Below are 26,158 nucleotides of genomic sequence, written 5' to 3'. Positions count from 1 at the left end.
GCTTTACTTCGTATTTCAAACTCTTATCGATATTAAATCTAGAAGATGTAAAGAAATAAAGAAAAAGGTTAAATGGTGTTAACACCATCAGAAATATCTGCGCAGTGTGATAGCAGCGAAAAGGTCAATTTTCTGAACTGCCTTTAGTTATATCTTGTGCAGAGGCGTACACAAGATATAAATGCTTGGGGCCCCAAGGGCAAAAAGGGCCCCTGATATTCACACATTTCGCAATAAAAACCACAAACCTCCTTAAAACTCTCATAAAGACATTATACAGTTCACTGCATGTGAGGCGTTTTGGGGACATCTCTAAATTGTAGCTTCTGCCAAAAATCTGCATGTGAGGCATTTAGGCAACATATGTAAACTGTAGCGTCTGCCATACAGCGGCGTCTTGGTTTGTTCAATTGGCTGTGATGGGCTTCTGCACCTGGGGCCCCACAGAGTCTAGGATTGCCACTGACCTTGTACATGACACTCATATTCAGTTGATGATGCTGATCTGTGTTACTTTGGTAATAACACAGGTCACTGGCTATGTCCCATTGGATGTACTCTAATAGTTATGTCATAGAAAATGCAGTCTTATTTGATCCTTAAAGGTTAAACACAGTTGCTCTCTTCCTGAAGTCCTGAAGAACCAAACACACTGAAGTGGAGAAAAAAGCTGCTGTAATAAAAGAGGTATTATATGACGTTCTAATTTGGGGTCAGCCATCACTGACTGTTAAATTATTGTACTTAACAAATTTATTTAAGAACAAAAAGGGAACAAAGAAGACAAAACTGCAGTGAGGATTATTGCGGTTGCTTGTCTTTTTAAGATTTAAAGATTTACATAATCTTCGCCTCTCCAGAGAGAAGGGCCGAAGTGCCTGAGTGTATGTAGTGTGTGTTCTTTTAAAGCACATAAAACGCCTTCACCCAGTGGGAGATCTAGATATGTACTGGAACAAACATGAATATTTAATTACTGTCTTTTCTAAGGTAATGCTTCTAAACACAGGCATTTTCAGTTTAATGAGACAGTGTGTTAACACTTTGAAAATATGGTTAGATATTATCATTATTTGTACCTCAGCGGTGTTTAAAATCCACTGTGGCTGAGCCAGTTTCTCAACAAGTCATTAGCTGTTTGTCTCGGTTTCTTCGAATAGCCACCAGGAAAAGGTTTAAAGTGCACGCTTTGGTTGCTGATATGTACCTTCATAGAGCCAGTCAGCAATTCCATTGAAGATGACCCCCTCCTTCCCTGAGGACGTTAGCCTAAGGGAGTTACTCTTGACATCAGATTGGTAGTAGATGTTGTTTTCAAATATGTAGATCTGTAGAGACAAAGCACACAGTCACAACAGAAATCTTACATGGTACGGGTAAGGAGCACAGAAATGGTGCACATGGCTGTAAAGTCAGATTCAGATTTTGGGCTTTGCACAGCCACTGGATTAACCATTATGATATTAAATACACACAGTATCTGCTCAGGCATCCAAAGTATTCCTTTAGGATTAAAAGGTGCACGGCGTTGTCGGAAAGCCATCAAGTGATTAACTCCAATGTAGTGTAAAGTGTATTAGTGGAAGTAAACCTGTTACACCACTTAAAGTCCCAAAACCAGAATCATCTACATCAGGAGTTTTCAAATAAACTGCACCGCTCTGAATGCACCAATCTCCTCTTTCATTTATAACTGTTTTGATTTTTATGTCCGCAGATTTTCATCACACAGTAAACAGCTGTATATGAATGGTGAGAGTGGAGAGAGAAGAGTGGAGGACCATGTTGATGGCACATCTGAGCCTGTTTAGAGGGATAATCTTGATGAATTGTTGCAACTACAGCTCCCATTATGCATTTTTTTCCCTGCCATGTAAGCACGAAGTGTAATGGAGTCAGTTAGGTGTTGGCTAAACTTGAGCCCTGTTTTTATACCCTATGTTTGTCTACATTTTGGAGAACGGACAACAAATTAGTTGAATTAGCTATTAGCAGTTCCTGATGGCAGTGTACCCAGAGACTTTAACACTGAAGGAAACTTGAAAACGTGATGATTCTCACTCATAAGGAACATCTTTCCTTCTTTGATTTTGAATGTTGTAGGTGTTTGGAACAAAACAGAAAGGAGGTCTTTTGTATTGATTGTAGTACCCAGCACACAAGAAGTGCTACCTACATTTTCCTTTGCAACTTCCTTCTTTGAGTGACATAAAACAGTGATCCAATATTTGTCCATGAAAACTTTACAGAGTTCTCAAAGCCCAGCAACAAGAGAGGAAGTAGAGAGCAGCAGTACTGTCCACTATATGTGCAGAGCTGCCTACATTTCCCTGTAAAAGAAAAACAATGTTGAACTTATTTGACACATCAAACAAACACTAGAGACTCTCTTAAAGTTACACAGTCCGTCTCAGATGGAAACAGAATCTGTCCTCAGCCAGAAATATGTGGCCTGATGTGATCTTAAATAAAAATTCATTAGCAGAGGGGCCTCTCCCTGCACTGACACAACCTCACAGTCAGCAGGGCCTTCTGCTGTCTGACTGCAAGGCATCAAGATATCATCAGTCCAGAGGGCACTCTGGGCCTGGGTTAAAAGGTTCAGAGAAATTATGATTTAACAGCAGACACACTTCAAATGCACCGTCTGCAAGAAGGAAGTTCTAAACTGTGGAGCATTTCAAGTTTTATTCTCTACAGGTTTGATCAAATTATAGAAGCTGAGAATGTCTTGGAGATCTCAGCACAGGAAAAAAGGAAAAATCAGAGAGCCTTAATGTAAACAGTTGTTTTCATACGTTACCACCACAAAGACTGTTGTTGAGATTCATTGCGTTTCCTCTGGATGACATTATTTTAAATAAAAACAGTATCAAATAGTTCTTTACATAAATAGTTTTGTGAATTGAAAGTCGTTCCTTCCCAGTTACATTTGAACATTTCTGAATCAGCGTCTGCTGAAGCTAATGTGGGAATCTGAGAGCTGAACACCGGGGTTGTTCTATATTTTATAAATGTCAACAAACCAAATGAAAAGACTATAACCAACAGCATGGTAAGAATCAAAACATTGTAACTTATAGCCTATTGTTTGCTTCTGAAGACATTATTCGATAACAGTGCAGTTTTTAGATTCAGACTGATACAGATTAAGTGTATTTCCAGCACCGTAGGCTTAATATAAAATGTGTGTAGGGTCCATACAAAAATTCACTTACAATAAAAAAAATGATCATTGTGAGTGCATGCACACCTTCATGCAATTCATCCCTTTATACAAATACAATCAGCTTGAAGGTTTGTGCATGTGGACAGTTAGTTGCCATAAATGGTGAGCGAAATCCCCTTAATGAACTTTGATACATATATTGTTCTTTGGGACAACAAACAAAAGACAGTTTGAGAGGCTTAAAGCTGCAGCAGCTGTTAACACAACCAGTGTAGAGAGGGGCACTGCAGCACATCTCCAGAGAATGGACAGGTGGGGGCAGGGGCACACCGGAGCTCGCTCTGATATTCATTAATCAACTTAAGACATTTACATGGCTAACGAGATCACGCAGTCTACATTTAAAACCTATGAACACTGTATTTATCTCCATGATGCAGGTTTTCTCTCAGTGTTTTTGATGAGCGTGTGAAGTGGTTTCAGGTGAGTCGCACTGGCTGAAGAAGACGCGGAGTATGTGGCAGTCACCGAAATGTTTCTCTGCAGGTCCCAACTTTTCCGCATTAACACATCTTTCTAAACCTAATTTTGAGCTTATACAGCAGTCACAAATGACGGCCGTGTTTATCAGAAAGAACTACATTACCCATGTTCACTTTAACGAGGGAACAGAGAATACTAGTTCATGGGATCAACTCACCGATTTTAAAGTGGATCTCTGTGTTCTTTCTGCATGAAGGGCTGATTATCATCTTACTTTTTTTTTATATAAGGTCAGTGTGAAATGTTTTGTGTGAAAATCAAAAAAAACATTTAGCTCATCCAGGTGATGGAAACAGGGTGATACATGTACGTAGGCCTATTTGGGAAGTACCTCATAAAAAGCTCTTAAACAGCGCTGTTGCAATGTCAGCTACAGGGAGGTACTGACATTCTTTTTTGAGACTTTTTCAGCCTGTATTTATTTACATTTGTGCAAACTGATACAACTAAAAGTATGTCAAATTAGCAGTTTCTGTTTGCAATGTAACCACAGACAAACAGACAAATATCACTGGATTAGTTGCAGAAGAAAAGAAAGCTTAAAAATGTGATGATTCTCGAGCCGGTTCTGAACCCTCTAAATATTATTTATATTATTATCATCTATTTATTATTTCTAAGATTATTTATGGACAATTATTCACAATTGAGATCAGAGACAATGAGACCCCTGTGAAGTGTAATTCACACTTAAAGATATCAACTACAAAAAGGTGTAAAATATTTGACTCAGATTCACATCATGCAGTATTCCCATCCTCCCCCTTTGACTCTCCTGCTCACCCCCTGGAGGCCTTTGGCTTCATCCCGCTGAGTGGCCATGACTATTGCAGACCACATGCTGAAATTTCCTGATAGTTGCAATGTTGTGGTAATAGTGCTAATAGTGATTACCTTTGTGAAATCCCTCTGACTAAAGGTGATTGAAAATACAGGTGGATTGAGAAGATAAGAGCAGTCTACTAGAAGACAGCCAGAATGATTTTTCACAGAATAATTCACAAATGATCAAAGCGGATCAAATGTGATATAAATAGAATTAAAACATAATTAGAAAGGTGTAAACTGGGAGAAATCATCATTAGACACCTCTAATTCATGATCTGTATGTGACTTTCTGGCATCTTCCCAGCGAGAATTAACAAATTCCCACAGAATCACCAGGCTCACTTACAGCCTCTCACACAAAACACACGTCGTTCTTTCCAAAGATGCTCTTCTGGCTAATGACACTGTGTGTGCCACTCGAGAGCTAAAAAGCCTTCACATCTGTCTAGCTCTCTTATCACTATAATGACTTCCTAATGGAGTCGCGTTTGATTTATGCTTAAATGTTCCACATTGAAATTTGCAAATATGGTCAAAGCAGCTTTACTCGGCTTTAGCCTTTTTAGCTGTCAACAACAACAAAAAAAATCCTCCTAATGTGTCAAGTGTAGATAAATAAGAGGGTATGAGGGAAGGTATGAAGGTACGGTATGAAGAAGTGAACATTAAGAGCACAGAGAGGGGGATTCTGGCACTGAAGCCACACAAAGCACAGAACAGGACAAATGTTTTTCGTTTTTTTTTTTTGTGTGTGTCTCCACAGTTGAACTACACAGGCAAAAGCACAGAGACACCAACACAGAAAAGTGCCATGACACTTGGTGTGTCTGTTCATGTGGCACAATGTCCTCCACGCGCCTGGAGCTGAAGATAAATTCTTATTTAGTTGGCTCCACAATGGCAGAGCCTTTTAAAATACAGGCTTTTATCTTTCTGTAGAAATTCTGAATCAGGTTTTGTTGGACATCAGATAAAGGCTGTGAGACTCTAACCGAGCAAAAGCTAATGATCTTTGTGAGCTGACCGATTTAATAACACAACTCTAACTCTTATTCTCTGAAAATAACTAAATTACGATGAGCTTCAGACACAAATAACCAAATGTATAAAACAGAAAAGTGTACTATTTCATTTTCACTGACCCTGAAATGCATTAAAGCTAATTCAGGTGCAGTGAGGTGGTGCTAAAAGTCAGGGTGAGGTTATCAAGTGTTTTAGTCACTGTGCTCTCACCAGCTGTTGGCCCTGCACTCCCCAGGCAGCGTACTGCAGGACTGAGTTCACCACCTCAGGAGGATCCAGCTCCCAAACCTCCCTGAAAGGAAAGACAACAAGTGATGTCAACACTAACATCCGGTGGTGGTCTTGGTTTTCATTTCATTGTATGTGTTAACGGATCAGAGCGGATACAGTGGCTGTGCAACACGTCGGCGTCTCGTCTGTTTCTCTACTATTCTCCCAGGAAAAACAGACAGAGAAAAGACCTGTTGATGTCATATTCACATCATACCAGCAACATCACACAAAACTGCCACCTTCCATTATAGTCGTATGTGTCTAGGCTGAATATGAATATGACACAGACATGAAAAGATATAAATACATTTCTGAACCATTTTAGCAGCTGCATGTGTAGACAGACATTTTAATGCCATTTTTTGTCAACAACCTGCAAACTTTATGTAGAGCCAGAGCAGCAGCAGCAGGCAGCAGCAGCAGCAGCAATGCACACGCGCCGCATCCAGTGTGTTCCCGGCTTAATAATGCCGGTGATTGGCTGTTTATTTACACGTACACGTTTGAGCGAGTGAAGAGACTGAGGTTAAAAATAAAACTAACATTTATACCGTAACGTTTATTGTCATTTCCTGTTTGTTAAAGTATCGCTAAGAGTCAAGCTAGCGGTAGGCTACTGAAGATACTCAGCCCTGCCTGTAATATAAACACAGCACTGGCTTTTAATACAGGAGTGGAGTGCAGTTATTGAGTTAAAACCAATGTGGAAAAAAAAAAGTTGTTAAAACAGTTTTTCCCTTTGTTATAACACATGTTATGCATCAGTTTCTCTTGGTTCAATCCACAAGGAGGTGAAAAATTCAAATGAGCACAAGTTGGTAACGGACTCACGGCCTGGTAACTGAGATAAAAAGAAAATAGCAGAGTGGCGCTCTGAAACAGCACGGTATCTGAAGAATTAATCACATAACTTCATAGAATAACACTCATGTTAGAAAAGGCGAAAATCCCATCAACTGTATCAAGCTTTCATCCTCCCTGATTAGTGATGGGAACCCTGCTGGGCCCCATGACTAACGAGAGAGGCAGGATGTCTGTGACTGATCCAGAGATCCAGCAGAACCCTACAGACTAGCTGATCAACTGATGGTCTCCAACTTTTATCTCAACTACACATGAACTTTTCATGGGTGGTATCACCGGGTTGGACCAAATAACCTTTATGGTTGTTCAGGTTGGAGGAGTTGTTGGAGGCACTCGACTGTGACTCCTCCTCCTCTTGGATCCATTGTCCAACAGATTGGAAATCCTGCTCTGCCACTTATCCAGTGACAACTGTACACCTATTCTAGGTTGACTGCGTATTTCAGCTTTGTGTATTTTTGACTCTGGTGAAAACACAGCAGTGTTGTCTATTTGCATTGTTGAAGGCTTTGAATCAATTAGTGTTCTCCAGTCCATTTTGACTGTCCTCAATCAGCTGTTTACTGCTGGAAGACATCAGGAGAATCCTTTTTTTCAACAGCACCGCCAAATTTAAATAACGTCTTCAAATGTAGTCCTGTCCCCGAACACGAGGGGCCCTCAGGCCGCAGCTTGGGTCCGCCAGGCAGACAACAAGAGAAACACCTGCCTTTTCCTTCATGCATGTCACAACATGTTACTAGATAATGAAACACTAAGTTTGTCACACTCAGTTCTTACTAATAATGTCACTGCAGTACATTTTCGTGTTGTTTTTTTTCTTTTACCACACAGGTTGTCTCAGAGCAACTGCTGGACGAAGACACACACACTCACCGTGTATGAATGTTGTAGATGCTGTAGGAGGCCATGTAGGAGTGACGGTAAACCTGCAGCGAAATCAACACAGAGAAAAAAAGAGAGAGAGAGAGAGAGAGAGAGTTAAAAAGATGACTGTCTGAAACATTAACGAGAGGAGCAGCAGAGCCACAGATAATGACATCACGACAAAAACCGAGAAGGAGGAAGGCATCAGACAAAGCAAACTGCTGGCTGCTCTCTGTGATAGAATCTGTAGACAATGCAATTTGCATGGGTGACAGCTGTAGGACGAGACATTTTAATTCCATCTGAGAAACCCATCATCGTCCAGTGCCTCTGCGCCGAACGCTCGGGAGAGATGGAGACAGAGAGAGAGAGAGAGAGAGAGAGAGAGAGAGAGAGAGGCATTCAAAGTGACAGAGGGGTGCATGTAAAGCTGTCTGACCCCCTCCCATCCCCTCCCCATGGAGAAGCTGTGCCTGACATGATAATAGACCTCTGACCGTGGCGGGTGATCAGGCACAGGGACGGGCCACATTTTTGCATTTCATCATGGATGTGACACTTATGTATTCAGCTCTGACACGGAGCAGAGGAATATATCACAACATGCAACTGTAGAATTCACCACTGCTAAAACAAAGGACTCACAGATGCACCTGATTAGTTGCTATTTATACTCTGTCCTCCTTGGAATGTACACTTCAATCTAATTTGGGCTTCAGGTAACTGCACAATAGATAGATAGATAGATAGATAGATAGATAGATAGATAGATAGATAGATAGAATATTGTTTAATACCTTCTTCCACTGCCATTTTAATCTAGAGAGATGTTTGATTGTTCATGAGTGAGGAAGACCAGAGTGCAACTCTTTATAAAAATAATAATGCAGACATATAATGGTAGACATAAATGCACAGTAGGCTCCATATTAGTGGATTAATGAATGGATGATGTAGCAGTGCACTCACAAAGATAAGCACAGAAACAGATGTATCTTCTCAGATGGATACGAGCCACAGAGAGGCAAGTGTAGCCCACCAAGGAGAAACAGAGAAAACCAGAGCTATCAGCGCCTTTTCATTTTTATCAAGGATGTTATAGCAAGAGGTATTACACACCCCAATGGATGGCACAAATGAGAGCTTGGAGTGCTCCCTGGTACACCTCGGGGAGGCGAGCCAGAGGCTACGAGTGCTCTACATCATCTTGGAAGGTGTTGTCCGAGATGGAGTTCATTTTGGCCCATTCTTTCAGGCTGTCCGTCCCTGCGGAGGCTAAGCCTTTTTCTTTTTTCCCCTTTTTCTTTTTACAAGTGTGTTATGCCTGCTGGCGCGCTTTGCTTCCCAGCACACAATGGCAGGAACATGACTTGACTTCCTCAATAAATTGGTGGACTTGGTTACAGCTGTCTGTCTTACACTCACAGAGCTTATCACATTTCTTATGAAGGATATTCTCCACTATGTCAGGCTCACTGTGTATGCGGAGACTGCAGGAACAGAAGCAGCGAAGCCAGATTTATATTTCATCATATTCCTTTTTAGTGTAGTGATCATGTTATTATTGACAGTATTCATTTTTTGTTGTAGCTGTGTGTTTGGGTTTGTGAAACAAGTTGGAAACACATTAATCATGAAGTTACAATCGTAATAAATTGGAATATAACATTAGCTCTGTGTTATTATGCTGTGCATTTCACTCATGTCATTGTCATTTAAGTCATGTTATGTTAATATAAAGCCAGCAGTGTGACATCAGATCAGTTTTTCAGCTGAGAAGTGCGGGCATGCAGGGTTGTGGAGGATCAGGGGGTCATATCCACAGATTTTTACGGTTTTTCAACTGCAGTGAATTGTGTGGATTCCTTCTAAAGTAGGGATTTGTGAGCCGGTTATCCTCTGTGCTGCTTTAATGGGCCTTCCTGTTCTCAGACGTGCAGCAAGGGTGCTATGTAGTGATGTAGTGATGCCCTTGTAATGGACTCAATGGTACATCTATGGAAGATTATCAACAGCTGGTGTGGGATTTGTGCTTTCTTCCAGCTCCTCAGGAGGTGAAGCCTCTGCAGATCTTTCTTGATCATGGCGATCCATGAAAGGTCACGGCTGATGTGGAGAAGGAAGCAGAAGCTCTGAGCAGCCTCCGCTCTCTCTGCATCGATGCTGAGGGAATGGTGGCCGTTGTTTTTCCTTCACCTCTTCAAGATTAGCTCCTTTGTTTTCTTTGGGTTGAGAGCGAGGTCGTTGTCCCACAACCTCTTCACTGTAGAGTGTGTAGCGGACATACCTGGCCTGGCATCAGTCACAAGCCATTAAAGAAGTTCATTGTAAGGACATGCAGAGTTACGGATCCACAATTGACACTTTGCGACTCTTCCCACCATCAAACTATCAAATTGATAGGAAACAGAGACAAAGGACCCTTCTCTCACAAACAGACCATGCTTTTAGCATGTCACAGAGATCCCAACAAGCCCAAGGGTCAAAGGGTCAGCTCCAGAGGATCAACCAATGGACACCAGGCAACAGTTTTCATTATTATTTTCATCTTTATGATTATTACACCTTGCATTTACTCTGTAGATAGTAGTTCAGTTAATAAACTCCTTTATTTGCACCCAGTCGTTGTCCTGTTGTATTCTTTTGACGGAGAGACCGGAGATCCATTGAATCGAGAAGTCATGGCTTCCGATATGAGATTGATCACATTAATCAATGAAATAATTCATTGTTGTCCTCCCTGAGGACTGGTGCCCCCTTTCAACGAGAGCAAATTCTAAATTAACGCTACAAGTGCGAGTCGTTGGATATCAAGACAGACTCTGACATCCGGAGGGAGCTTTGAGTAGAGCTGCTGCTCCTTCACGTTGAGAGGAGACAGTTGCGGTGGTTCAGGCATCTGGTTAGGATGCCTCCTGGGTGCCTCCCATTGGAGGCTTTCCAGACACATCCACCTGGTAGGAGGCCTCGTGGTAGACCCAGAACCCACTGGAGAGATCATACATCTCATCTGGCCTGGGAACGCCTCAGGATCCCCCAGGAGGAGCTGGGAAACATTGCTGGGGAGAAGGATGTCTGGTCTACTTTGCTTGTCCTGCCGCCACCACGACATGACCACACCATCTTGTTTGTTTCCCTCAGAGGTAAGTGGAAATCCAAACACAACTAAAAGGAAAGTTAATATTGGACTTACATTTGCCAAGTGAAAAACAAAAATTCAAATTCTGCTCTGTCTGCTGAATGTGCAAACAAGTAACTGCTTGCTAATAGTTTCACCATATCAACTTAAAAGGCCATAAGCTCTGACTGTTGTGTTAACAGCTTGTTTCCATTGCCAACAAGATGCCCAAAAAATCAGTTAGTGCAGGTTTAGGTGTTGCAGGAGTAACTACAGTATGCTGCCTCTCCCATAAATGTGAAGTATTCTGCACGATACCAGGTTTATGTGCCAGTGTGAATGAAATCTAACCCTTGCAGAGTATATCACTATCATTTTCTCCAAAGCGCATTTGAAGAAACAAAACGGTTAATGAGGCTTATGGCAGTTAGAAAGACATTATACAAAGACAACAATGAGGCTTTGGATTCCAGCCTAAGCACCCATGCACAGCCCATCGCAATAAGGTGGAACATCAATAATACAGACTCTTGTTCATACCAAAAGTAAATTGCTGTTTAGAGAGAAGAAGAGGATTCACCAAGCTCCAAGTGACTCATATCGACTTTATGCAGAGTATGCACATACTGAATGCACTGCAGTTGACACAGGGGGGTTGAGAGTGCTCGATATAAATTTGGAGGCGTTATAACAAATATCTCTCTGTGTTGTGGAGAACTATGCCTGGGAGTAGAAACTGATTCCCCAAGGTGCTTTTGACGCATTTCTCAAACTTTGACATGTTGAAAGTTCCTAATTTTCTGCCATGAAATATAGACAAACCCTGCACACGCCCCACTGAGCCACCGACACTCCATTAAATTAGGTACAGGGCTGATATTGGTACGGTGACCTTTGTCGCAGGCTTGATGATAAAACAAAAAAGATTGTGACATTTTCAACACTCTCACACAACAGTGGCTGCGAAGATGAATATAATGTCCAAAACTAAAAGTATGGGAGCAATATAAATATATATATAACAAGGTTAATCCTTAGACACGCATTGTGACCACCTCTGATAATATGATGAGGCTTATTGTTTTATAGCATTTAATCAAATCCAAATCCTTTGGAATCCTTTATCTTATTAGTACTAGCTTTCAACATTTGCCTGCTAAGTTAAAATATCTCAAACTTCAGCTTTGATTTTGATCTGTTATCACCTTTTCTTGGGTGATAAGACAAAAACACTATAAGTTTGAGTAGCTGAGTAATTAACATACAACCTGTAAATGAAAATCTAACACCATTAGATATGGAAAGGTTATTAAATTAAGTAAAACTGATTGGAACTGAATGACAATCATGTTTTAGTTACTATCCTGATAAATAGTAATAAAAGTCCTTCTTTTTAAATGTTACAAAAGGTTTTTTTATTTTTCAGTTCTTCCCATCCTCTTCCACTGACTCACATCATGGTTGTAGTACTTCAATTATGGTCACAAATCCAGTCTCAAGATGTTCTTTCAATTGTCCTTGAATTGTCTCAGTTTTGTAGAGTTGGGCTCTTTGGTTTTGGGTAGTCCAGCTGTCGAACTTGCTAGCTAGCAAATACGATAGCTTATTTATGATTTACCACATTGGTTCATATGAATTGTTTTAGAAATTAAGTTATTCTGACACTCCAGTTGTGCCAGTTGTCATGAACAATAACAAAATGATTTTGAGAGGAACACCTGACATCAACTTCTGGCCACAAGCTTCCAGTAATTTTATAAACTACAAAAAGCAGTAAGTTACTTTATCTTTCACTGAGGTACTTTCTGAAACTGTTAAACATGGGGTTCACTATCTATATTAGAAGAAGGATTATCTTCTATGGCACTTTGACAATTGAACAGTTGATGATTTTAGCAAAGTTGAAGAATGATTAATGTGTTAGCATTTAGAGCTACAGCTCAAGAGATGTTGAGATTGGCTCTGCTTTATTCTTCCTCATTCTTTTCTCTGCTTTAGGATTGTCTTTACAAAAAGGTAAGTTAGTTTGTAAAGTTGTTGATATCCCTGGGGCTTGTGGGAAGAGGTACAAGATCTGAAAATGACATGGAACAAGATCTACAGTCAAAATATAGTTCTAGAGTTATATCTAAATAGCTATTTCTTACATTTTGCTATGAGGGAATTGCTTCATCATCAGTGAATAATATTATATAATTTCAAAATAAATTACCATTGTTAAACTTTCTTCTTAAAAGTATATGTCCTCTGGAACAGAACCCAAAGTTCTGCTTTCACTTCAGTTCTCTATAGACAACAACGTAACAGTATGCACAGTCCCAGGTGGAATCATCGTACAACATAGGACTATAAGATCTTCTGTGCAGCACAGAAAGAAAAAAGAGAGAAAAACAGCACAGATACTTAGAGAGTGTCTCAGGAGTGTCACCACAGAAGAAGTGTAACCGGGTCTCCTCCTCTCGCTCTCAGCATCAGTCCACTTATAAACCAGGACAGAATCGATCGCCAAGTGGCAGCAGCTCCCTGGATGGATCCGTGCGGCGGTCAACATGTCAGCCAAATGGCTACCAAAGAAACTCTAGACTTTAATATATGTGCTGTTGACATTGTACAGCATCCTGAAACTATGCAGTTGCCACAGCAACACTGCATCTAGGTGCACTTACAGGTATGAAGCTTTGGTTATTGAACTTTTTCACCTTCATGTTTGTGACACTGCACTAACTTCCCATGATGAAAGGCCTGTTTGGAGACTTTGCAAAAAACACACCATCAGTCTGGTTGTGAGAGATCTCGAAATATTTCATCTGCACGGCAAGGGTTATTCTCAAAGATCAAAATCTTAAACTTCAAAAGGCTGCAACTTCTTTGATTTAACTAAAGGATTATTCTAGAAAAAAAAAAAAAAAAAAAAAATCCTCCATAGATTAATCACATAAACAAAAATCAAAACACATAAACATTTAGGCAATTTCCTTGAAACTTTCAACAGCAATCTTAAAGGAAATCTAGGAAACTTTATTTTTGTAGCTTTGACCAGTGTTTCAATCGGTTACCGCCTTCAGCCATGCCCCAAAGCCCCGCCCACCCGGACGCACTGTCCAATCTTGTCTGACTTGGTTTCTCTGAGTGTTTACCTGAAATCTGCTATATTTTTATTTGATCACTCAGAAAACAGTCAGCCAACCAGAAGAGAAGCTCAGAGCCTCCTCTCTCCTGATTGGCTCCTGACCTGTCGTTACTAGAGCTCCAGAGAGAAGCCTGAGAGAGGAGATGTAAGCTACATTGAGATGGTTTTGGATTCCACAAAAATATCTTCTTATGGATCAACACTTCAAATAAAACACAGAAGAAGAGGAAAATATGGGACCTTTAATAAAAACAGGTCCAAAGGGGCAAGAAACACAAGCTTTCAGACCATCAGTAAACAAAAACTCTTGTTAGAAGAGGGAAGTATTTGGATTAAAGAGTAACTACATCCACAGATTCTGCTCGACTGTAGACGTGGCCTCATGGACTCGTAGTTTGTGACATGGGGGGGGTCAGGGGACACGAAGGGACACTGACTGACCACCTCTAACTGTAGCACGGCTAACGATGTAGAGCTGGTGGTCAGAGCTAATCAGCCATGAGCAGCTGCCAGTCTGAAGCACATTCATGGCCCTTTGAGAGAGTCACAGCATGGGCACGTGTCAAAACAATGCTGTTAACATTACTGTTCTTTATGATTAGCGCAGCCTTCCTACAATACACATCCTGCACTCAAGGTTTTATTTATTTATTTATTTTTTACTGAGGGATAATTAAATAAATGGACTAAACTCATATAGCACTTTTCTATTCTCAGAGACCACTCAAAGCCACATTCATAAATTCACTCATACACTGATGGAACAGCCATCAAGGGCAATTTGGGGTTGAACATTTTGCCCAAGGACACGTCGATATGTGGACTGGAGGAGCCGGGGATCGAACCACCGACCTTTTGGTTAGGGAACAACTCGCTCTACCTCCTGAGCCACAACTGCTCACATTTACTAACACTTTCAGTTTTACCTGCAAATAATATCATAGTATTATATTATATATTACATGGATTATAAAAAAATACCCAACAGTTCATGTTGTTCCATCACACTGATGCAAAATCCCCTAAATCCCAAAGTCAGATAAACCTGTCCTGCTTATTGATTTGCAACAGTGCCTGCAAAGGCCTCACACAACCAGAGATATTAAAGTGATAGATGCAGTCAACATGAATAATCTCTGAAAGAGACATTTCTATCATCTCATAGTATATTTTGCCTCCATACTTTGGCTCAATGAGCAGCTGTATCAGATTTGGATGGCAGATGCTTTTTAATAGAAGCGTTTCCTGAATAGAAAAGCAGTGTTTCTGACTTTGTGTTTCTGAATATCCTGTACTTATCCAGAGGCTTTTGGAGACACACTTAGGAACACAGGTGTGGTACTTTAACGACAAAATCACAAAGCCGCACTGTTTGTATTTTGTTGACATGATTGGAGAAATGTTGATATATAATAGTCGCTATCAACATTCACCGCAGCAGCCGCCATTCACACAGAGTCATTTGAAATGTATTTACACACAAACAGAATACAGATGGGGGTTTTTCAGGATGCAGGTGTCGTTTTCACGCCATAAAAATTATGCATCAGTGGGATATTTGCTTCATTTTCTAAAATACCAGGTGGGCTCAACTGAAACAGCAGAGATAGTTTCTGTCTCCTCTTTTCCACCCTTTGTTTTCTGCATTACATCTGTGACTCCCCACCCGCACTCACCACTTAGCTCATTTTGTTCTTTCATCAGCGTTTCAGGCTCAAAGTGGGACACTGGAATATGAACTCATCTCATATGAAAATAGAATAAATGAGTTTTAAGACAACTCCATCGGCATTATTCTGCGCTCACTGGGGGGAAAATAGCTTTTCAACTTTTGTGCAGACTGCCAGAAATTAGCAGAACTCTGGTTCTGGTTTAGCAGAAAACAACAAAACAGAACAAATGCATGCAATCCATTTATCTCTTGCAAACATGACATGACACAAGAATGGAGGCTGTCTCTCAGAATCAGTGAGAAATCAGTCAGCTTCAAGCCCACACATGTCTGCGCCTTTATGGCTCAAAGCTAATAAGCTATTTATTTCTTCTTCAATGGAAAAGTAACAGAAAATATGCAGATTAGGAGAGGAGCAGAGCAGTGTTGCTTTTGTCAACGAAAATTATGACTAAATATCTTCGTCAACGAACCTTTATCACGTGACGAAAACGAGACCAGACGCAACGTAAATGCTGGTCATGTGACGATAACTATAATTAAATATATAACGCAATATTGTTGACGAATAAAAACGAGACTAAATGTGGTTTACAAAATAAAAACTCTGCTAAAATGTCTCTTCATTTTCGTTGACTAAAACGAGACGAGACGAAATGTTATAACGTCATTTCGACTCGTTTAGTCGAGTTATTATTATTTTGCAGTATTTCTGTTTCCTGTGTCTCACATCATCAGGTCGCACTGCGCCGACGCATGCGACGTCACTTCCTCAATCCCCACTCGCGGGCGGCATTTAGAAGTTGCAGCTGCGGTTAAACGACAATTTCAGAAACATGACACGACAGAGAAAAGGACCGATGGCCGGCAGCCAGTCGGGGTTCTTCTTTGGAAGAAAAAGACGAAATGACATTTGGACACACTTTCATTACATAGAGGTGGAAAAAAAAAACAGAATGTGTTGTGGAAAAAGATGGGGAGAAATGCGACCACAAAATCACAGGAAAACATGTTTGGTTGGTAAAATAAATATGTTGTAAATTCAAATCAGAGCGTCTTGTGTGTCTGGAATGGATGTATTCTTGAGTCTATAAGGTAACAATAATATAATAATAAGATAACCTTGTTTGAACTGTGAAATGGGTTTGGCTAAAAGAAAATTTTGGTTTTGTCTATACTACTAGGTACTTATACTATACTGGGTTAAATAGAATTGCATTACTAGAAAGAGACTAAAATAAAATTTTCATTGACTAAAACTAGACTAAAATAGTCATGGATGATTCTGACTAAAATAAGACTAAAATGCTCAGACTTTTAGTCGACTAAAACTTGACTAGACTAAAAAGTGTATGAACGTGACTAAAACTAATAAAAACTAAAATGACAGCTTGACACAAAGACTCGACTAAAACTAAAGTAAAAACGGGCCGTCAAAAACAACACTAGAGCAGAGCGTGTAGCAAAAGTCTCCAATCAGATCTGAATGCAGAAACATATCATGGAAGCTGTTAGTCCACGCTAGATGTCATAAGATGACATAAAGACTGTAAAATGCACGTGAAAACGTCACACGGCTGCGACGATTTCCTCAGACAAGAGCATTACAAGATGTAAAAAAACACAAGCCTGTTGTCAGCGGTGACAAACACAGGAATCCCAGAGATTATGAGCGTTTATCAGGTTTAATCACTCCCAGATACAGATGTAGTCAGATAGTGGTGTGTAATCCTACAGAGAGGTGAAGCTGCAGCACCTTCCTCAAAGAGAAGCCTCTTTTACTCACATCAGAAACGATCCATATATACGACCGGCTAAAAGCATCATATGAATTCCAAGAACAAAGACTGCAGTATAGAACAATTTCTCAGTTCAAAGCCTGCACAGGATCAAAGCTTGTGATTAGCTGAAGACCTGTTTACTCATTTTCTCATTTTAAAGCAGATCCAGGTCCTCTTTGTTATTCTCTCCATCATTCATTACAGGTTGTGCTTGACTGCAAGCACAGACTTCATGGTGCAATTCATAGATCAAAGCCTGGGATTACAACAAACCACATTAAAGCAGTGCTGCAGGTCAAAGAGAAAAACTTTGTTTTTATAAAAAAAAAAAAAGATATACATATATATATATATATATATTATGGAGAAAAAAATGCAAGTCTTTGCCAGCTGTCACCAGATGTTTCACAGCCAGGAGGCCGTTGTCCATCTCTTGTGTTTCTCNAAAAACTTTGTTTTTATAAAAAAAAAAAAAAGATATACATATATATATATATATATATTATGGAGAAAAAAATGCAAGTCTTTGCCAGCTGTCACCAGATGTTTCACAGCCAGGAGGCCGTTGTCCATCTCTTGTGTTTCTCTTGGGGAATGAAATGTTCAGCACATTTTGCATTCATTTGTATCTCCAGTTCAGGCTTGGTCATAAATAAGATACACACTGTTGTCAACTATTTTCATCGCTGTCAGCAGCATCCGCACAGGCTGAACTGAAACATTATAAATTATACAGACAGCATGAACATCTCTCTACTCGCCAGAGTCATCAGGAAAGTCAATCAGCTGTGTACATTCATAGCTATAGTCTGATTTAATAAACTGCACAGAGTCAGAGCTGTTTTACACGGCTGTTGTAATGCTCTCATTTCATCAGCATTAACCGTGATAGCTGTGATTAAACTTGTGAATGCAACAACTTCAAGTGTTGACCTAACCTGTTCTCAAAGGCTGCTGGAGTGTTTCCCAGAATGCACTGGGGGGAAGCAGGGAAAGATGCGCCACAGGTTACTGACAAACAGTTCAAATCTGTGGGCTGATAAATAATGAGGCTTTTTGTTATTTAATATCCATGAAAAGGCTGAAACCAGCAATGAGCTGAACTAACAGGTATTACCTGTGTATCCAAAGCTTCATACATCTTATTCATCAACCCCGAGTCACGGCAGTTCATAATCCACCTGGATTCCATTATTAAACTTTTCTATGGTTATATTTAGAAGCTGACAGCATTTAGTTAAGGTTGTGCAATGATGATCCTAGACTCTGGGACAAAGAAGCCCATAGAACCCCACCACCACCACCTCCCATGCAGACTATTGGCAGATGCCACAATTTACACATCTCCCATAAACGCCTCACATGCAGTCTTTTGGTACACGGCACAATTTACTGACGTCCCCTAAACACCTCCCGTGCAGACTATCTGTAGACGCTAAAATTTTCAGATGTCTCTTCAACCCCTCACATACAGGTAACGGACGGACGCTGGGTACAGCACACGTGATCGGAAACTGTTGCGAGCGTGGGCTGTGTTCATCTGTGCCATAGAGCTCTGTTGTCTAAGCACACTAATAAAAGCTCATCAGTGAGCCACACTGCTGTAGTGGGTGACATGTTCATTCATTACCATGAACACACTCATTAGAGTTTCTTTTCAGTCAATGGCACCGTGTCTGTGTCCACCCACATGCATTCACACATGTGTTTGATGGCCCCACGGTTGACTTTGTAATAACAATGTTGTGACGTTAAAACTTCAGTGACACTGGAGCTGCACATCATGAAAAAGTACAAAAAAAAAAAAAAAAAAAAAAAAAAAAAAAAAAAAAAAAAATGAACGAAACATGAAGGATGTCAGCAAGATGACACTTCCCTTTGATTATAAACACGCATGTACAGCATGTGTACCTGTAGTCTTATGATGACATGATGGTGACTTCCACACATGATGTTCTGCTTGAAATGTTTTACTTAACCCTTTAACTGCCTGCTCGACCATATGGTTGAGCACACTTTGACTCTTCCTTTGCTTTTTTTCTTGGTGGGGTTGTTAAAGGGTTAAAGCAGCTACAATCAATATTTTCATAATAACAAATGACAAAGTGAAAACAATGCGTCAGAGTGAAATGGATCTCTCGTAGCGAGTCTTCACTCTCATCACTCTGATGCCGGAGCATTTGGCTGCAGCAGGCGGCTCTGAAAACCCATTGTACACCTCCTGCTCAGCAGACTCACACGGTTTGACACCAGCTGCTGAACATAGCGCAGCATTTATCTGCGAAAGAGTCAGATATTTCCCTCAGAGACCAAAAAACAGAGCTAAAAGAGAACACAAACATGACCCTGAGTGAACGCTGCAACTGCTGAATTAACGCAAAACTTCAATTGATAGCCCAGACTTTTATTTGCTTCAGTCACTGAATCCAACCGGCCTATATTTGGGACAGGCGTCTACATGGCCCTCGTGCACAGCAAGGATGGAAAATACTATCAAATTGATTATTTAAACCAGTATGAATATTACTTGTATAAAAATTACCAGGCTTTCAAATGACATATTACGAATCATTCATTTGATCTAACTCTGAGAGACAGCACATCCATGCCAACCCCAGAGCGAGAGAGAGAGAGAGAGAGAGAGAGAGAGACCCACATATAAATACCGGTAGCCTACCTTAGAAAGGATGCCAAAGGTTACCATAGTTATTAAATTAAGTATGAACAGATAACAGAGGTATTAATAATTAAATTTCACGTTGTAGCTTTTTCTCGTTGCTGCCATGGTTTTTGAGCATGAGCGTTTCTCTCGCAACAATACATCCAAAGAACCTGCCGTCTAATTGAGACCTGCGGTTATTTGACATAATGTGCAGCCACACCAGGCCAGTGAAAGGGACCCAGCTTTTAATTGGGACTCGGCTTCTTATTGGATATTTACGCTAAGCAACTGTTTGCGCACGACTTCATCCTGTCACCTTCAAAGGTGATGACACGTCAGTGCTGTTTTCACAACATGTTTTCGCTGTGCCCCACGTGGGCAGAAAAAAAAACAAAAAAAAATCAATAAGTGCAGGTTTAAAAACAGATCGAACAACAACCACTGTGCTTCGTTAATGTACGTGTAACCCACCCGCACCTCACTGTTCACATGATGTTACATAGTCATGTCCTATCCCTCCTCCAGTGTTTGGAGCTTCTGTGACATCATGGTGCTGCTGCTGTAAATACCCCCCGGAGCGACAAATGTGGATTAATCTGGGACTTAAAATAGTCCCCAACAAACACACTATTTAATTCTGTTGGCTAAAAACAGTGCAGTGTCCAAAAATGAAGGGTAGTCAAACTGTATTAAGAGGAAACACATTATTAGTTTTCGTCTTTTTAAAGGATTTCTGCTAAAAATATAAAATAAGGCCTTATCCTTTGGAAAAAAAAAAGATCCATGCCTTTGAAATGTGAAAAGTGATTCCAATACAGTAACAACTCCACCTGCTGTACTTTGCTTTTCTGCATCTACATTTATGTTTTATGATGGAGAAAAGCAATTCATGCAACATCACGAGACACAGCCACAAAGCAGCTGTTGTGGTGTCTGTCTCCTCCTGACAGATGTGCGTTGTTGCTGCTGCCTGAGGCCTGACACCCTGATCGAGCCCCGTCTTCCGGATGATTCTCTGCCTCCGCTGCTCCGTCAGCTCGGCTTGCCAACGGGGGCGTGTCTCTTTACCTTGGACAGGGTCCATTAGTGTGGCTGTTCCAATCCTCCTGTTTCTGCCCAGTGATGGTCAAGCTTTTCCTACACTCTTGTCATGTTAGTCAGAGTTTAAAAAATCCAGAACATCATGCAAAGTTATTTCTCCCTGAAAACATGACAAAACTAATAGTAATGTCTGAACCTGAACAAACGATTAACCCTCACGGACTTAACTGATATCACCTGGTAAGTGATTGAGTGTGAGAGGCTGTAAATGTTCAAAATGTTATTTAGAGAAATGGGACAGCACCTTGCAGCACATGGTCTTCACTAATGAATACCACTTCATGATGTTTGAAGCCTAAATACAATCAGCAGAAGTAAAAAGCTAATGCTAGGCTATAAACCAACTACACCACGGTCACATGACTTCAGCATCTCCACCACTAAACTTCAACTTGTAGTTTGATTTAGCTCTGACCTCTTCTACAGAAGCCTTTCCTCTGACACAGTTAGAGACAGTTTGTATGAAGACAACCAGGCTGTGAAGGTGGTTTTCATCTTCAAAATGATGCTGTTTAACGTCCCCGACAACCTCTGTAGTCTCATTTAGACACTTGCTAGCAACCGACCTTTTTAACAGACGTAAAAGCTTCAAGAAATCAGGACTGCAGCCATCTGACTAAAAACCCATTCAAAAAACCCAGAGACTTCGTATGAGGGAACAGGAAGGGAACAGGAAGTGCTAATGTGCATAATGTTAACTTATGGAAAGTATGAGGCCCAAAATGTCTGCTACAGAGTCTTCATACACTTGATGGATTTGACAGTGGGACAGGCCTAAGACTTCAGGGACTGACCAGGAATGTGCCTCAAAGTCTGTGAGTCCATGAGGGTGGCGATGGGATTGGGCTTCTATCTTTCCTCAAGTCTTTGTCAGGTCGTCTGCTCAGTTTCCCCTGTGCTCCACTTCCTGCGCTACCTTAGTTTGGATTCTCTAGTCTTCTTCCTGTTTATTTTATGTTTTTTTTTTTTTCCCCAGAGCTTCTGCCTGTGAGTCTTAGACATTTTAGTTCTTATAACTAATATATATATCTCCAAGTCTTCTCATTGCAGCTACCAGCCTTTGATTGTGTTTGTCTGCATTTGGGTCCAGAAATCCTAAAACCATAACACAAAAACAAGACAGAAACTCTGTCACACTGTCACATCTCTCTACTGGAGCGCTGGTGAATGTTTTTATTTCACTCAGAGCACCGCAGAGGAACCTGTTAGAAAAGAAATGTCTTTCTCCTAGACAACCTGCAGTTATTGCTCTTCATCACACAGGTGCCGAGCTCAAGGTTGTGTGTTATTTTTACAGTAGTGTGTGGCTGTGTGTCTACACATGAATAAAGTGTTATCAGCAGGTCACTTAGCAGGTAGCGTACAGTAAATTCAGATTGTCCGGAGATTGTGGGATCAATACAAAAATATTAAAGAAGGCTGATAGTCTATATGTTATTTCTTATAACTGACACAAAACAGAATAAAAAAAAAAAAACACATAATGATGTTCAATATTATGAATAAAAATGAACTAAAGCTCTTAAATAAAATCAGAAACTAGCACAAACGTAAGGAATCTGTGCATCAGAAAAACTGGCAGAGCTACAGGGAGGAAAACAGCTGATGAACATACTGGACATGAAGAGGGGAAACCATATATGTGTACAGGCTTATTAATTACGGGCAGATTTCTCACTGTGTTTCATTTCATGTAGCTGTTGCGTGCCGTGTTGGTTGTTTTGTTAATTATTCATCACAAGTTTGGCAAGCGCTCAAGAGAGGAAAATGCACAGCAAAGTGTTTTTCATTATTTATGGGTCACTAAATCAACTCTCCTCAGCTTTTTGCCTTTTTGCCTTCAAAGCTCTTGACAACATGTCAAGTCAGGAGGCAGATGAGCTGTGAGTGCTCATTCTTATGTTTTCAGCTCTGACTCTGTTTCTCTTACACCTAAAATGGAGTCTTCCTAAAAATATCTCTTTGCTGTCACCACTTCACCAGCCAACTGGTGCTCAGGTAACAAAGAACCAAATATGATAATAAATATACATAAAAGAAAAATGTATTGATGAATTTTTCAGGGGCCAAACCTTCATTGATGGATTTTTTTCTTTATCAGTATTAATACATTTTGGTTACAGAGATGGTGACGTAAACTTCCTCAGGAAATGTAAAGAGGCTTTCTGGAGTTACATACTCAGAGGTTTATATCCAAAGATGAATGAATGATGATTTTAGTTTCATATTCTCACCCAGGCTTTGCAGTCTATCCTTGTTTATAAGGCATATTGTATATTTGATGACTTGACTTTGTTTTGTTGTTTCATTTGATTTTGTTGTACACAGTTCTGTGCTGGGGTAGCAGCCTGTAGCTCTCATTAGATAACTGATAAACATTCAGCCTTCTTGTTGAGTATGCATAAGCTGTGTTTTTTTTACACATTGAGTAATTGAACAAACTGCAAACAAAGTTAAATATAAATTAATAATAATTTTACATGTTACTTATTATTAGAGTTTACAAAAATGGCAACATCTATAAATTATAAAGCAGGTCTAGGTTCTATATTAATACTGTGAAAGTATCAAAGCCTCAGTCCACAGAGAAATGCACACAGCCTGTATTCAGAAACTGAGCCTTAAAACCAGCTGTCAGGACTTCTGTAACTTTGTGATGTCACAACAAAGCAGTCGGCGCTCTCAGCCATGCCCCAAGCCCCGCCCACCTGGACCCACAATCAAACTTGCAGGATTTGATTGTTTACCTGAAATCTGCTATATTTTTATTGGACTCAGAAGACAGTCAGCCAATCAGAAGCCTCCTCTCTTCTGATTGGCTGACTGACCAGTTGTTACTAGAGCTCCAGAGAGAAGCCTGAGAGAGGAGGTGTAAAACTGCACTGAGATGGTTTTGGGTTCTTAAAACCAGAAATATATCTTCTGATGGATCAAAATTTCAAATAAAACACAGGAGAAGAGGAAAATATGGAGCTTTAAAAACTCAGAAACAGACCAGCAGTATAATTTTGACCTTCTTCCTTCACTGGGCTTGTGGTTATTGGGTCTATTGATCCAATTTGTAAGTCTAACCCTTCATGCAAAATATGCAAATCAGTTCTGATTAATCGCCTTGTCACTAATCCTCACAGTTGATCCCTTCCACAGTGAAGGGTCCAATTTGCATATCTCATTTTGCATCTACTCTTTTCTGATGGAAAGCTGGTAATTACAGTATGGTTCAAGCTTGCCCCGCTGCTCTGTTAGTGAATGAATATGACCTGCCAGTCGCACACGGGCCACAATGGAATTTTAATCACCCCCAACCCCGGCCCTCGTCAAAATTTATTAAGCTCCAGAGGACTACAGTGTAGATGTTTATTCAACCCTGACAATGTTCTTCAGCATGGGTTTGTATTTAGAACCCTGGGATGTCTTTTCTTACAACCAATTAAAATACAAGACGTGAGCGACAGGAGGAAGGGTGATGTATATTACTGACTTTTTAACAGAGATTCAATTTACTTCAGACTCTGGCCAGAGCCAAAAGTTGGTACAGCAGGGCATTTAAAAAAAGAAAAAATAATAGCATACCCATTAAATTCAGCTGAATACGCTGACCAGATAATAATCCTGAATTCCTTTTTTTTGATTTCATTCAACATCATGTTAGCTCAAGTTGTTTTCACCCTAATAATAGTAACTGACACATTCATCCTGTCAGTGACATTTTCCTAACACAGTAGAGCAGTGTTTGGCATGAAGCTGTTCATTGAATGGGCTTATTTTTTTTGAACAGTGAACCATTTGCAAATAATGAACGTGAGCATCACTAGAAGGTGGGGGTAATGCATCAAAAAGCTGTTTGGCAACCTCCAAAAAACATCAGAAGAAGAATGGCACCAGATTTAGCAGCACCAGCACTCAGCATGCAAATGGTGTCCAGTGATGGTACTGCTGAAGCTTTCACATATGAACATTTGAACGACTTTTATGAACAAATCAGTGCAGTGCAGTGCAAAAAATCACATCCCGCGTTTTATGCACCCAAAAAAACTAATCAGAACGTCAGCGACATCAGCAACGACTTTGAAACGACAAATCAAACTGAAGCATCTGACCAGGCTTTTGAACTATCTATGCGTGAATGATTACAACAAGAAATCATTAAGAAAGGGTAAAACTTTGAGCCAACAGCCGCAAATTTCCTTCACCTGAGCCGAACTAACAGCATATACACGTGAACTGAAGTCTGAGCTGGCTCTTTGAAGTGAGAAAACTGCAGTACAGGATGCAGAGAGTATGTATCACATGTATCAGCTGACGAAATATGTGAATGTATTGTTACACATGTTGTCTCACAACATCATGCATAGCTGCATCGCAGAAAACTGATATTATCATTGTTAATCTTGCCTACAGTGCTCTGATTGGATCAGTTGTTTCTGTAACAGGTGTCAATGAGCACAACATATCTATTTCAATCCAGTGATGACGGTGGTGATTCAGAGTCTGGAACAGCACTATTGATGGACATCTATTATCTGCCTGCTGCCTAAAGTCTGTGATCATATTTTTGACAAGGAAGTTGCACTGAATTATTTTCTATTAATTATTATCATTATTATTATTATTGACAGGCATGAAAATGAAAATGATGACAGGCTACATGCCAATGCAAAACCTGTAAATACAAAAGTAAAAAAAAAGATACAAAAATACAGGTTTTGTTGAAAGATACTGATGAGGATAAAAGATTATATAAGACAGTATGTTTTTATGGAAATTTGCTTTGAAAAAGTGGGAGTCGTCTTATAATCGGAGCGAGATAATTACATGTTCACAACATTAGATATTCTTTTTGAAAGGAGTGAGTCTTTAACACCTGCTCCCACATCGAGTATTACATCGTAGGCTGTTTGCAGCCTTAAAGTTGCTCGGCTACGGAGTGTCTAAAGTCTGTAATGTGTATTTAAGAGTTAGTCATTACATCCTTACTACACTCTATTAAGTGTTTCATTAGCCAAGTTTAATCTACAGGAGCTTCTGAAGGCTGAGAAAATAATTCTGACCACTTCTAAGAAGATTTTTCATTTCATGCTTAGGACAGAAAATTTTCTTTGATAATACTTCTGTAATTTCATGTAA

General features: G+C 40.1%; 1 protein-coding gene across 2 annotated transcripts in view; it reads right to left on the bottom strand.

Moving 5' to 3' along the window:
- The window catches only part of dpp10 (dipeptidyl peptidase like 10), a 236,935-nt gene that overhangs the window by 35,922 nt on the left and 174,855 nt on the right, over positions 1-26,158 (bottom strand). For both annotated transcript variants that reach the window (XM_022740268.1, XM_022740269.1), the window contains exons 6-8: positions 7,577-7,629; positions 5,774-5,855; positions 1,208-1,328 (exon numbers count right to left, since the gene is read on the bottom strand). In XM_022740268.1, coding sequence (XP_022595989.1) covers positions 1,208-1,328; positions 5,774-5,855; positions 7,577-7,629 — 256 coding nt within the window. The remainder of the gene's footprint in view (positions 1-1,207; positions 1,329-5,773; positions 5,856-7,576; positions 7,630-26,158) is intronic.

This window comes from Seriola dumerili, unplaced genomic scaffold (assembly GCF_002260705.1).
Source record: "Seriola dumerili isolate Sdu_G_001 unplaced genomic scaffold, Sdu_1.0 BDQW01000052.1, whole genome shotgun sequence".
Taxonomy (NCBI): domain Eukaryota; kingdom Metazoa; phylum Chordata; class Actinopteri; order Carangiformes; family Carangidae; genus Seriola; species Seriola dumerili.
Note: the sequence above shows the minus strand (reverse complement) of the source record. Positions and strands in the feature narration are given on the sequence as shown.